Source organism: Macrobrachium nipponense, chromosome 16 (genome assembly GCF_015104395.2).
Source record: "Macrobrachium nipponense isolate FS-2020 chromosome 16, ASM1510439v2, whole genome shotgun sequence".
NCBI classification, from domain to species: domain Eukaryota; kingdom Metazoa; phylum Arthropoda; class Malacostraca; order Decapoda; family Palaemonidae; genus Macrobrachium; species Macrobrachium nipponense.
Genome location: NC_087209.1, coordinates 79,685,096 through 79,700,077, shown reverse-complemented (window position 1 = coordinate 79,700,077; position 14,982 = coordinate 79,685,096). Strand labels below are relative to the sequence as shown.

Below are 14,982 nucleotides of genomic sequence, written 5' to 3'. Positions count from 1 at the left end.
CCAGCCCGAATCCTTCGCGGAAGAGCCAGAAGTGGAACGCAAGAGAACCAAGATTTCGTCCGTTACAGCTTCTCCTGTTCGATCTCGGACTTCGTCCCCTGTAGAGGAGTTTAAGAGATCTCCTGCGCGTATCCTGGCGGGTCTGCAGGCGCAGATTGCGGCTTTAGCGGAGTCTATTGCCGGGACTTCTCATCGTCGGAAGGACGCCTCACTTCCGGTGAAGAAGTCTAAGAACGTTCCTTCGGCTAAATCTCCTTTGGCTAGAAGAGCTTTTGAGCCTGTTAATAGGAGGTCAGAAGTGCAGGCTGGAGCTCGGGATCTTTCTCCGAGTAGGCTCTCCTCCTTCCCAGCAAGAGTTGTGAGCATGTAAGGCGTAAGGAGCCAGACAGGCTCTCTCCTCAGGATTTCCGCTCCTCTTCAGTAGGCGTCAAGAGCTTGACAGACGTCAAGAGCCTCGTTTTCGTCAGGAGCGAAGGAAGAGTTCTTCGCCTGGTGGCCACTCTCCTTTTGACGGACGCTCGGAGCCTAGTAGGCATCAAGAGCCTAGTAGCGCCAGGTAAGAGCCTAGTAGGCGCCAAGAGCCTGGTAGGCGGCAACGGAAGTTTTCTCCTCCTCCGTTAGATCACTCCCGATTGGATAGGCGCTCAGAGCCTTGTAAGCGCCGCGCTTCTGACAGGGATTCATCTGTGGATGTTTTCTCCTCCCCGTGGCAGGCGTCAAGAGCCTGGCAGGCGTATTGAGGATGGCAGGCGCCAAGAGCCTAGCAGGCGCAGAGAGCCTGATAGGCGCTCTCCCTTATCCCAGACGCTCTTCTGTGGAGTTAGAATCTGTTTCCGAACAGTCGGGCCTCCACTTGTAGGCGCTCTCCTAGTAGGCGCTCCCCAAAGTAGGCGCTCTCCTAGCAGGCGCTCAACCAAGTAGGCTCTTCTCCTGGGAGGTCGCTCATCAAAGTAGGCTCGCTCTCCTAAGTAGGGGCGCTCTCCAACTAGGCGCTCTCCTAGTAGGCTCTCTCCTGGGAGGCGCTCTCAAAGTAGGCACTCTCCTGGTAGCGCTCCCCGTGTAAGCGCTCTCCCGGTGGTTTTTCTTCCAGTAGGCGCTCGCCTAGTAGGCGCTCTCCGAACAGGCGCTCTCCAAGGATTAGCTCTCCTCGGGCAGTAGAGCTTCTAGACGTCATTCTTCGGAAGAATTTGTTGCTGATTCGGAGGAAGATTTGCCCAAGGATGCTTCGGTTTCTTCGTATAAGAGACTTACAGACCTCCTCTTGCAAGATTTTGGGAGTCTCTTTCGGCCGTTGCTCCTCCGTCTCCTCCGTCCTTATTTTCAACGACCAATATGGCTAAGAAGTCTTCAGTCGTTAAGATGAAGCCTACAGTGTCTATGAAGAAGGCTATGAAGAACTTTGACGACTGGTTGCTTTCAAAAGAAGAGAAGGGCAAGACAGTTTTTTCTTTTCCCCCGTCCAAGCTGACGGGTAAGATGTTCTGGTACGAGTCAGGAGAGCCCTTGGGTCTAACTCTCCCCTCTTCTGCAGACTCGGACTTCTCTTCGTTGGTCGATTCCGCACGTCGCTCGGCGCTGAATTCTGCGAAGACGACGTGGGGTATGAGCGAGTTGGATCACCTTCTGAAGGGAATGTTCCGAGTCTTAGAAGTTTTTAACTTTCTTGACTGGACCCTGGGAGTGTTGGCTAAGAGGACTCAAGAGCAAGACACTCTTTCGCCTGAAGACCTCCACGCAGTTCTGTCTTGCATGGACAAGGCAGTGAGAGACGGTTCCGGGGAAATTGCTTCACTTTTTGGTGCAGGAGTGGTAAAGAAGAGGGCCGTTTTCTGCTCTTTTCTTACCAAGGCGGTTTCTCACGCACAGAGAGTTTCCTTGCTGTATTCACAGCTTTCCCCGCAACTCTTCCCCAAGAAGACTATTAACGATATCTCCAGCTCGTTATCAGCAAAAGCGACGCAGGATATGCTAGCTCGCTCGGCTAGAATTCCGAAACCTTCGTTTCAGCAGAAGACGAAGAAAGAGGCTCAAAGTAGGCAAGAACCCTTTCGAGAGGACCTTCGTCTCGCTCTTCTTCCTCCAGAGGTTCGAGACCACCTAGAAGAGGAAGGACCTTCTCCCGGTCTATTAGGGCCAAGAAATAGTTCGGGTGTCCTCCAGACAACTGTGGGTGCCAGACTTCTGAACTTTGGCAGATGTCTGGGCACGAAAGGGGGCGGACAACTGGTCCCTCGCGATCATCAAGAGGGATACCTCATTCCCTTTATTTCGAGACCACCCTTGACCACCACTCCAAGGGCACTGGTGGCCAAATACAAAGACCCACTAATGAATCAAGCCCTCGCTCTAGCGGTAGAGCTGATGTTAGAGAAAGAGGCAATAGAGATGGTTCAGGACCCTCTTTCAGCGGGGTTCTACAACCGTCTGTTCCTAGTTCCCAAGAACTCAGGAGGATGGAGACCGGTTCTGGACGTAAGCGCCCTGAATGTCTTTGTGAGGAAGAGGAAGTTCGCTATGGAGACGACGTCATCAGTCTTAGCAGCTCTTCGTCCCGGGGACTGGATGGTGTCGCTGGACCTTCAGGACGCTTACTTCCATGTGCCGATCCATCCTTCTTCTCGCAAATATCTCAGATTCATGTGGGGAGGGAACGTTTTTCAGTTCAGGGCCCTATGCTTCGGCCTTTCCACGGCCCCCCAAATATTCACAGGACTGATGAAGAACGTTGCCCAGTGGCTTCATCTCGAGGGAGTGAGGATTTCCCTCTACTTGGACGATTGGCTTATCAGGGCCAAATCCAAGGAGAAATGTCTGGAGGACTTACGAGTGACGTTGGATCTAGCAGCTTCTCTGGGTTTGCTAGTGAATTTCGAGAAGTCACAGCTAATCCCCAGTCAAGAGCGCATCTATCTGGGGATTCTGATGGCTTCTCAGGTTTTTCGGGCGTATCCGTCCCCAGAGAGGATAACCCGAGGTTTGGAGAAGGTAGCAATCTTTCTAGAGAAAGATGTATGCACAGCGAGGGAGTGGATGAGTCTGTTGGGGACACTCTCCTCGCTGGAGCAATTCGTTTCTCTAGGAAGGTTGCACCTCAGACCCCTACAGTTCTTCCTGACGAGGAACTGGGATCGGAAATCTCAAGGTCTGGACTTTGCGTTCAAGATTTCGCAAGAGATAAAGGAGGATCTACGTTGGTGGCTAGACCCTCTATTGTTCAAGGAAGGCCTTTCCTTGCAGGTTCGGAACCCAACCTAGTGTTGTATGCAGACGCTTCGGACAAGGTTGGGGAGCTACTCTCGGGTCGAGAGAAGTGTCAGGCACCTGGATGGGGGATCAGGTGTCCTGGCACATCAACAAGAAGGAGCTAACAGCGATTTGGTTAGCTCTCAAGACCTTCGAACCCCTCGTAAAAGGGAAATATGTTCAGATCAACTCCGACAACACTACAGCCCTGGCTTACATTCGGAAACAGGGGGGGACTCACTCTTTCTCCCTGTACGAGACAGCGAGATCGCTCCTCTTGTGGTCAGAGGAAAGGAACATAAGGCTTCTCACCAGGTTCGTACAGGGAGAAAGAAATGTCAGAGCGGATCTGCTAAGCAGAAGGAATCAAGTCCTTCCCTCAGAGTGGACTCTGCACGCGGACGTATGCCAGGAGCTGTGGAGGACGTGGGGCAGGCCCCATCTCGATCTATTTGCGACCTCCAGGAATGCGCAGGATAGATCTATACTCTGCTATTGCAGACCCAAGAGCAGTGGCAATAGATGCATTCCTGATGGATTGGAGGAATCTGGATCTTTTACGCGTTCCCGCCTTTCAAGATTATAGGGGAAACGTTAAGGAAATTCGCAGCGTCAGAGGGAACAAGGATGACGTTGATAGCTCCGTTCTGGCCCGCCCACGACTGGTTCACAGAGGTACTGGAATGGCTGGTGGATGTCCCAAGATCCCTACCTCTAAGAGTCGATCTGCTCAAAACAGCCCCACTTCGACAGGTTTCACAAAAACCTCCCCGCTCTCAGTCTGACTGGATTCAGACTATCAAGAGTCTCGTCAGAGCTAAGGGCTTTTCGGCAAAGTCTGCAAGGGCTATTGCCAATGCACGTAGACCTTCCACATCTAGAGTCTACCAGTCGAAGTGGGATGTTTTTCGACGCTGGTGCAGGACTCATAAAGTTTCCTCCTCCAGTACCTCTGTGACTCAGATTGCAGATTTCCTTATCTTCCTGAGGGAAAAATGCGGGTTGGTTGTCTCCACCATCAAGGGATACAGGAGCATGCTTTCCTCAGTTTTTCGTCATAGAGGATTAAACATATCTGAGGACAAGGACCTCCATGATTTAATCAGATCGTTTGAAACGGTTAAAAGAACCTCCTCCTTAGTGCCTAGCTGGAATCTTGATGTCGTGCTGTTCTTCCTGAGGTCCTCAAGGTTCGAACCTCCCCATGCTGCTTCGTTCAGAGACCTTTCGATGAAGACTCTTTTTCTCTGTGCGTTAGCGTCAGCGAAGAGGGTCAGCGAGCTGCAGGCTCTAGAAGGTGAGGTAGGTTTCCAAGGAGGCTCCGCGGTTTGCTCTTTTCTTCCGGCTTTCCTAGCCAAGAATGAAAACCCTTCTTCGCCGTGGCCCAGGAGCTTCGAAATCAAAAGCTTATCCTCCTTAGTTGGGACAGAAGAGGAGAGATCTCTTTGCCCGGTGAGAAGCCTGAAATATTATCTTCAGAGGAAGAAAAGACTTGCCGCTAATGAGAGCAATCTCTGGTGCTCTGTAAGGGACCCCAGTAGGCCCTTATCTAAAATGCACTCTCATTCTTTATCAGGAATATTATTAGAGAAGCACACACTTCTTGCAATCAGCAACAGTTTAACCTTCTGAAAGTCAAGGCGACACGAAGTACGGGCCATCGCGACGTCTTTGCTTTCAAGAAGAATTTGTCAATTCAAAACCTTATGAAGGCCACTTTTTGGAGGTGTGAATCAGTCTTCTCTAATCACTACCTAAGGGACGTAGCGATTACGTATGATAAGTGTTTTGGGCTAGGCCCTTACGTAGTCGGCGGATTCAGTGCTGGGGCAGGGAGCTGAAACACATCCTTTTTAATCCTTTTTCCCTGTTAGTTTTAAGTTTGAGTTTTTTGGTTGTACGAAGGAGGTTGCAGGAGGCAGCTCCTTCTTTCGTATACTAATGTTAGTATTTGGTTTAGGTGATCGGTTGTGCTTGAGGCTCCTTGCAATTGGTAGTGATAGGCTCTGGCATGTAAGCGGGTTGATCCCCATTGACCAGATCCTGCTTGGATTCTGCCAAGTAAGTGGACTCAGTTCCCATTGGTAGACAAAGAGTTCTTCAGCCATAGGTCACGCCCTCGCTGAGACTCTTTAGGCAACGCAGACTAATAGACAGTAACTATCAAGTCTTCTGCTAAATCAGGTAAGAACCAGAGGTTTATATTATGTATTCCTTTAACATGTGTTGTCCCCACTTTCTAAGTAAGTATGTGTCTCTTTCCCTCCACCAAGGGTGTCAATCAGCTAAGTATATATCTGGCAGGGAAGTTCATGTACAAAAATGATATTGTTAGTATACAATAAAGTTTTGTACATACTTACCTGGCAGATATATACGATTGATGGCCCGCCCAGCCTCCCCTCAGGAGACAGGTGGAAGAAAATAACCTGACAAGAAAGGGGGACTGGTTCTTACACCCGCCTCCCAGCGGCGGGTAAGGTAGATCACCTGACCTACCGGTAGCGTGTGCCGCGAGTTTTGAATTTTCTGTCGTGACGTCAGAGACCTAAGCTAAGTATATATCTGCCAGGTAAGTATGTACAAAACTTTATTGTATACTAACAATATCATTTTTCAGAAGATGGTGTAGCCACCATAACATCTCATCTTCTGAGACATAAGTAGAATAGCCAACTTTCTACTCTATCTGAGGAACTCCAGGAAACTTGCAACATCCACCATTAAGGGATACAGATCAATGCTCAGCTCCATCTTTAAGCACAGAGGTCTAGATATGGCCTCTAATCAGGACCTAAAGTCCTAAAGAATTTCCTCAAGTCATTTGACACTGTTAAGCAAAAGAAATCTAACTCTGTCCCCTGGAATTTGGACGTCATTTTGAAATGGCTCCTACGTACCACTTCAGACTGCCTCTTTGAGAAAGCTTACCAAGAAAACCTTTTTCCTAGTAACCTTGGCCATGGCCACATGTGTTAGTGAGCTATGTACAAGCAACCAATAAGAGAGCATGGATTTTTCTCAAGGAAAATGCAGTTTGTTCCTGCTCTCTTGGGTTTCTGCCTAACTGCTGTTGGATGTTTTTTCACCTTCCCGGTGAGATCTTTCTGTCATTATTGTTGTTGAATGGTGCCTACTTGTGTTACTGTGATTTCATCATGCAAACCCAAGACTTGCATAAGCCCAAAAAGTCCTCCTCCCATTGCACATGTCCTGGAGTAGGAGGGAAAAAATGTGGGAGTTCTTGTTCCCTTATTGACATCAACCCTCACACCGTTTGTGCTAAATGCCAGGGGCATGAGTGCACGAGAGAACTGCCTTGTGATGTACTATGTGTTTTGTGGTCGTCTGAGCAGCGGGAGAGGCACGAGGGGAGGAAACGATCTCTGGGGAAGGCTTCCAGGGCTTCGTTTAAGGGTTACCTGCCCCCAACGACTCCTTTGGTGGCTAATGCTTTTCCATCCTACCTTCCGCAACTTACTGTTTTCCCTTCGGGGGAATCTCTCCTTCCGCTCCTTCGTTGGCCGAAGAAGATGGTGGGTGGGGGCGGCAGCTGGCGATGTGTTGTACCCAGGGGCCTCTTCTTGCTCCAAAGAGGATCCTTCCTTCTCAGAGCGAGGAGAGTCTCCTTTATCTAACCTAACTCTTGCTTCTTCAGGTGTGGGTCCCACTTGGATCTCCCTCCAGGTGCTGGTGCTCCTTTGGTTCCTGTGCCTGTGCCTGCAGCTGCTGCCCCTGTTCCTGACCATACTTTCGCTGATATCCCTGCTGCCACTCCTGTGACTGGTGCTCGTGTGTCTGCAGCTCCAATTGCCCCTCGGATGGGGGACCCTACCGCTATCCTGAAGAAGTTGACGAAGAAGAAGCTAAAGAAGAGGAGAGCTTGTAAGGTGTCATCGTCATTATCATTATTGTCGTCTGCTGCTTCTCACTTTCAATTTTTGAGACTTCCATGCTGAAGGAGAAGGTGGTCTCTCCCCCCATAAAAAGTCTCGTCATGGACTCATACACCTCTTTCTTTTTCTCGCTCAACTTCCCATTCAATCTCACCTTTTCCATGAGCTTTTCTTTACTCCACTCTTCTGACCTTTCTCCTTCAGCCATCACATCATACCCTTTAACATCCTTACCATTACTCAAATCGACTACACTTCTCAAGCTTCCCAACCTATCACCCAGATGTAGTATGCCTCTCCGCCTCTTCTTTTTCAAATCACCACACCACATCTATAATTCCATTGAACACGTGCAACCCGCCTTATCTCGTAACACGCAGAGCTACCATCCAACATGAAAATTTCACCCAGACTCTCTGTGTTGACTCCAATATTGGCTCTCCAGCCTACTTTCACACTCCACACACTCCCCAAATCTCTTGGTAATTGAAAGTCTTCCATTGCATACACCTCTCCTCCAAAAACCATCTTCAAACTTACTTTTCCATCTTCCTCCACATACAACTTCACACTCGTTTCTTTCCCCGTTCGTATTTCTACCATGTCCTGCTCTGGGTACACCTTTACCCTGTTTTTCTTCAAAAATGCATATCCCAGCAACAAATCATATTTCTCATTCACTCTGCCCACAACGTAAAATTTTCTTCCTCCAGCCTTATTCCTGCAACTGCAACCGACTCAAAAAACCTTGCAGACATCTTCACATCTAATCCCCCAACCCCTGTTACATATCCAGCACATTCCTGGCTCTGACCTACGTTTTCTTTTATTTTCTCATATGCATCTGTGAAAACCACATTCCCACTACAACTAGTGTCAATCAAGGTTTTCGATAACACTCCACATTCCACTTAATCACACAAACAATGATCTACTCGTTCCCCAAAAGAGACATTCTCACTTGAAAATCCTGCTCTCACATGTAATACATCTATCCCTTCTATACTAGAGGGCTCACCACATTAAACCCCCTTCATATCTTGCCACAGCCAAAACATTTAAACTCTTTCACTTGCAGACATTGAACCAACACATATCCTCTTTTTCCACAGCCAAACACTCGTCATTAGCCCATCTGCAATCCGCCTTCACATGCCTAGTATTTTTCACCTGAAACATTTTATTACTACTGTTCACATTTCCATTCACTCTACCCACACTTCTACTCCTAAACCTCTCTTGGCTTCTGCTCCTGCTCCTTTTCCCGCTATTGCCCACATTCACTTGCACATTCTTTCTGCCTCTTTTCACCCAGTCTCTCTTACATTCCTCCAGCAAAGCTTTCATCACACGCAGTCCCTCACTTGCCACAACATCCTTGTACATCCTTCCATTCACCACCTCAGAACCCACATGCATCTCCTTGGATTCATTCTCATCTATTCTTAGGTCCTCCAGTATATCCAAAACATCCTCCCAACTCAAGCTCTTTCCTGACAACTGTTTCCAATCCTTCTGCTTTTCATTGAGGATCACCCTAATTTTCTGAGGGATGGTGGCCAAGAACTTCTGAGATAAGATGTTTGTTCTCCTCAATCCCTTCCTCCCCATACTTTCTTCTGGCCAATTCCTCCAGCCTATGGGCATATAAGCCTTATCTTCTCCAGCCTTCATTTTTGCCATTATCCTTCTTGTATACCACACTCCCTTTCATTCTTTTCACCTGCCCAATCACTCTCACTTTTCCTCACACATACTACTCTTAAAGCAAATCTTCAACCACCCATCCAAGAACTCTTCCAGCCACTTCATCCACACTATCATCTCACCATACTTTTGTCTACAGTACTTCTCAAACTCATGATATATCTCTTCCCTTTCCAATAGGGGGGCAGTCTCAGGTTATCGGCGGACTCAGTTATCGGTGATCCAGTTTTATGGCGCTTGTCTAGCACCATAAAATTGGTAATTTATGGTTCCATAACGGGCCAAGTTCCAGTTGTTGGCGCCATAAAGCACCATCAATAGAGTTATGGTGCCGTAACATACCTAACAGAGGCACCATAAATTGCCAAGTTTCTGTTAATGGCAGTTTTCACTTATCGGCACCCCCCTCCCAGAATGGATCCCAGCTGATAACTCAAGAACATCGTTTTAGCCCGTCTCCCGTACGTCACTCAAACCTTCAACACTACTACTTTCACTTTTCCTATCATCCTCAACTTCTGAGTCCAAACTATCCCTCAAAATCTGGAAACTTGACTCTTCTTTCTTTACACCTCTCCCCTTTTGTGTTCTTCTTTATATCCCCTTTTTTTTTCTTATTATTATCTTCCCTATCACTTCCACGCACCTCACTCATACTGTCTTACTCTTACTTAACAACTTCCCCTTCTTAAGGGATTTTCTCCCTTGCGCTTTTTGCCTCTGCGTCCTCACTTCCCTTAGCCACTTCAGCCAGTTTCTTTGCCATTTCACACACTTTCCTATCCATTGCCTCCGTTCTTGCAAATAATCTAAACTTTTCCTTTCCTGGGTTGCTTGAGGTTCGACTCCTGTTCCTAAAGTTGCTCCAGCAGTCTTCCCCAACTATACAACCAACTGCAGGTCAGATTTGCAATTTGGGAAAACAGCCACATAATCTAAAGGCCCTCGGCCTAGCCAGTATATGTACTACCTCTTTGCTGTTAGGCTCAGAAAAGTTCAGTACAGGTGAAGGGGAGCCTCAGCTCTAACTCATTCCCATCTACCAGTAGTTCAAGTATTATTTATGACTCATGTATGGCATCTGGTAGCAGGACAGCAAGGAAGGTCCACTGGCACAGCAAGCAATTCAGTATCCTAAGGTCAGCCCCTTGATATATCTTTATTCTTTCCAGTTACATAACAGTTACCGTATCAAACATGCATGAACAGTTGTACATAAACAGCTCAATCATGCCAATCTCAATACTAGAACAATAAAAAGCTTTAACAATTCCTTGTTTCTTGCATTAATGTAAATAAGCCTTCATGGAAGAATTACTGGGAGATCAGCAAATGGGCCAGTAATTTGTCCAAAATAAGAAATGCTGTGCATAGCTATGTGAGGGCTTTTCAAGTTACACAAACAGAGCAGAATACTAATAGGAACAGATTTGAAAGGATTCTTAAATAAAACTGATTCTCTTTAACCTAATTTATTAACACTATAATTTTACAGCATGCAACTTAATTTAATCTTATCCCCTAATACCTAACTAAGCCTAGCTTAACATTACCCCAACCAACTAAGAATCTAAACTTAATTCCTTAATCCTAATATGTTTTGCAATGATACTGTATAAACTTTTTCATTTTCCTCTTGTCAGCAGCTCCTTTTGCAGAGAGCCTCTGGTTGTTCTTTCTAGTTCCTGAATCAATATTTCCAGCTACTCATAGATGTGTAGCCTGGAATCGTTGACCTCCCTCAACATCGCTGTCTGTTTGCTCAAGTACTGTTGTTGCTTGAGGTTCAACTCCAGTTCCCAATTGTGCATCAGCAAAGTCTTCCCCAACTCAGCAGCCATGAACTCTGTAGGCCATCAACTTAGCTAACATACCACCACTTCGCCGTTGGGCCCAGAAAGAAAAGGGGCCACAACCAACTGGCAAAACTGTCTCCCAGCTTCCACTGTTGAGTACAGGTGAAGGGGAACCTCAGCTTTACTCATTCCCATCTACCTAACTGGAATGAAAAAAAAGAAGACAAACTATTAAACAATATCTCAACATAAACATAAAAACAATGATGAAAAACAATTCCTAAAACTACAGTGTAAAAATTGCATAAACTAATCAACCATAACAACTAACAAAATAATAATAAGAAAGAAAAATCAAACATACATTCACATTCACACAAACCCAACATTTTTATACTACCACAGCTAGAATCTGCAAATACTTAGAACCCCCTTAAAAATGCTTAGAACTGCCTATAGTAGTAGTATTTTGTTAGTTCAAACTCAAGAAAAATCCACTAAAAATGGTCATACCTGTGTTTTTTATAGTTTTATCACAAAAAGACGTTTAATCATGAAATTGATATGAAAATTCAGTACTTTGTGGATATTTCTCATAGAGAAATGCCGCAAATATGCACATTCCCGCAAATGATGGGTATAATATAAGGTCCATAGAGAAATCAGCGAATAGTACGTGAGTCCGTGACTCCAGAATCTACAAATAGGATAGAGTCCTATACAATCACCTCCCTAGAGGACTTTTGTGGTAATGACCCCGACAAGATGCTACTTTGTCCTGTTGGAGTGCTATGACGCTATGTGAATAGAGCTGGCCATTTCCAGCCTGATTGTCGATGCCTCTTCGTTAGCACCTGGGTGACCAAGAAAGAAGTCTCCGAGAACACTATTTCTTTCTGGCTTCGTGAAGCAATCAGGAAAGCATACTCTGCCGAAGGAAGGAGTAACACTGGTACCTTTCGTCCGAGAGCTCACGAAGTCAGGGGTGTTGATCCCTCCCTTGCATTCCTCAGGTACTGAAAGAGGGGGTGTTGTCTAACCAGACCTTTCACCTCTTTCCTCTTTCTACCTTTGGAATATAGCCCACAAGACCTTAGACACTTTTTCCTTGGGACCCAAGGTAGCTGCTCAACAAGTTGTGTAACTTACCCAGCTCCTTTAACAGGACAAGATTGCATCTCGCATTTTGTGATCATTCTGATTCATCAGTGCTTAGATAATATTATGGAACTTTTAAGGAAACCTTCACCTGCTCCTGTAGTATCAGATATCAAATTCAATCAGACACAGCTCTTTCTCCTGTCTCTTCAGCTGCAGAAGTTGAACAAGAACAACCCTCGTTGGCTTATGCCTCACCTATGAATTACTTTCTCTTTGGCTTTCTGTTGTATTTCTCTGTTGCAGCACTGTCTTCTCCTAATCCTGACAAGAAGGCTTTGCCTGCCATTGATTCTTGGCTAGCCAAGAAGCGAGAGTTAGGCAAGGCAGTTTTCTGTTCACCTCATCACATCTAAGAGGAGGTATGGTTATTATGCAACCAAAGAATTGCCTTTCTTGGGAGTTTCTGCCTCCTCCCAAAGGGACTTTTCAGTTCTAATTGATCCGACGAGTAGATCGGCCTTCGACTCAGCTAAGATTTGGTTTTCTTCCATAGAGTTGGACCATTTTGTTAAAGATATTTTTTATGTTTTTTAATTATTCAGTTTCTTAGCCTGGTCCATTGGAGCAGTCCCTAAGAAGATAGAAGATTGTCCCTCACTGCAAGACAGGTTTGAAGCTAGACTGGCTTTGGGTGCTTTTCTGTAACAATAAAGTGATCCGAGACAGAGCAACAAGCATTAGCAGCACTTTTTTTTCTGGTATCCTCAACAAGGGAAAGCTGTGGTGTTTGTTCACTTCAAAGGGAGTTACACCTTCTCAGAGATCTTCTATCCTTTTTGCTGCCTTGGATAAGAGCAGTCTGTTTCTGTGGGCTACTGTAGAATGAGTAGCTACAGAGCTTTAGAAGAAAGCATTTCACAGTCTCTTTGCACTGTCAACCAAATGGCCTAAGGAACCTAGTTGTACACCTACCATGGCCCTTTCAAGGCGGCAGAGGAAGAGCCCAACCTTGACCATGATCAAACTCACATTCCATTAGACCAACTGGCAAGAAGTCTACTACTCGAACGACATCTGCCAAGTGAGGATCCAGTCCTCTGCACACCTGTGGGCGTAAGACTCCTGCGCTTTTGGGAAAGATTGGAAGAAAGATCAGTTGAACCATAAGTGAAGACAGTTCACAGAGAAGGATACTCAATCCCCTTCAGGGAAAAACATCCTTTAATGTCTTGACCTATCACCATGAAGGTTTATTCAGAAAACTCAGAAAAGTTTTCAGCTCTGTCAAAGGAGGTTTCAGACCTCAAGAAACAAGCCTAGAAGTGGTAGAAGACACTTCATCAGAAGGATTCTACAACAGACTCTTTAAAGTCTGTGAATGCCAAAAACATAACTAGGACCATGGATCATGGCACATGATGATCAGAATAGTATATCCCACAAATACATGCTAATTTCATATCCACAAGTGAGTCAGCAGCCCCCAGGAGACAAGTATAATCCCTAGGGGTGCCATGAATACATTACTACGTATCTGCAAAGATTCTAGTCAAATGAAAAATTGGGAATATTGACTAATGTTGCATCTCACCTAAATATTCACCATTGACTTGGCTGCTGTGAGATCATTTAGGTGTATGGACACTTGATTTGCAAGATAATTTTGATGATCTGTAAATATAAGTTTGTACTTTTCCTTGGATTTCCCTTGTTTTGATTGGCAAATAAAGATGTACTCTTTAGCTAGCAGATTTTAGATTTTATAATGACATGGAAGTGGTCAAGGCAGAGAGCTGTTCTTGAAGGTGCCTACCATAAGATTATTTTGTCTATAGTAGGAATGCATCATCATCGTGTGCCTGACTAATCTCTCATTTCAAACTTTGGGCATGAAGAAAAGGAAAAAATTTACTTATCCAGAATAGGTCTTAAAACCAGAATTTTGCTTGTAAAAGTGAGTTTCAGCTGTCAACAATGAAGTAGTTTATAGTTTAGGAATGGCTCACTCCCTCTTAAAACCAGTAGAGTAAGGGATTATTAAAGCAATGTTTTGGTTTATATGAACATTTTTCATTTATAGTAGTACTTCATTTCTTTTGTTTCACACAGGGACGAGAACATGGTTAAACATTCACCAATATTCAGATGCTGTATGTGAACTGGCATATTACAGTCTCACCACATTAAGCTTGCGCCAAACTTTGGGGGAGGAGTATACTGGCATTATTCAAGTGGACCGCAATAGAAGACGATTACCTTCTAAGTTTGTAAGTAGTGAATAGAAATATGAAAACTGTCATTTATTTCCTATTTTTTTCTGTATAGCAGTTTTGATACTGAATACAGTTGTGTGCTTTTGCAAGCCATTGTAAATAGAAATTTAGATATTTTTGAGCTCAAAAATAGCCCTTAGGCTACCCATACACTGGTACAGTATATAATATGCTGTACTTGTGAGTTAAATTGCTCCATGTTTAATAGCCAAATAAAGGTATATGGTCAGTCATTATCACTAGTGTATTGTGGAATGGCATTTGCCAGCTTAGCTTGGGTGAAAAGGAGCTCTTGTTGGTCCTATAATGGCTTACAAGTATGTAACTTTATGTCAACATAACAAGAGTAGGCATTGGTAATTAAGGGCATTGTGAAGTTGAGCTTAACAATGTACCTTCCACCACACCCTTTACAGAGACAATGCCACTTGGCTTCGTAGAGGTTGCTACTTGGAGGTCAGTAAAATTTTTTAGATGGCTGTATTGCAATACACTCCCTGAACACTTGAATTAGCCCTGGTCACTGACCAGCCCAAAGTATATCCCCACAGCTTTACCTACAAAATGTGGGTTAATTTTAACTGTCAGCACTACCAACACCAATCCAAGCCAGGGTGTCTGCGACGGCTCTCTCCCCATGAGAGGGATTTTGGAAAGGAAACCTCTAATTGGCAGAAGACCTGTGAATAGTGGCTTCCACTCGCCTTGTACTTTATACCGGACGCCCTTAGGGTGTTCGCGCGAGGGTAGTAACCTCAGCATACCATGGTAGCTTTTTTCTCTGGTATATTTAGAACTTATTTATACTAGAAAAGTGAGCAGCAGGATCCTTTTCACCGGGCGACACAGGTCTTCCCCCAGAAATAGATTTTTCCTTCGTCAAAATCCCTTTTTACCAACACCAGTGGTCAGTGTGTAGGTCCTGGTGGCACGTAAGGGGTTTTTCCAGCACCAATATCTCTATAA

At 45.3% G+C, this 14,982-nt stretch overlaps 1 protein-coding gene across 1 annotated transcript in view; it reads left to right on the top strand.

The window, feature by feature from the left end:
* The window catches only part of LOC135195379 (peroxisome biogenesis factor 10-like), a 60,621-nt gene that overhangs the window by 44,482 nt on the left and 1,157 nt on the right, over positions 1-14,982 (top strand). Inside the window, 1 exon segment of the mRNA XM_064221639.1 lies at positions 13,853-14,010. Coding sequence (XP_064077709.1) covers positions 13,853-14,010 — 158 coding nt within the window.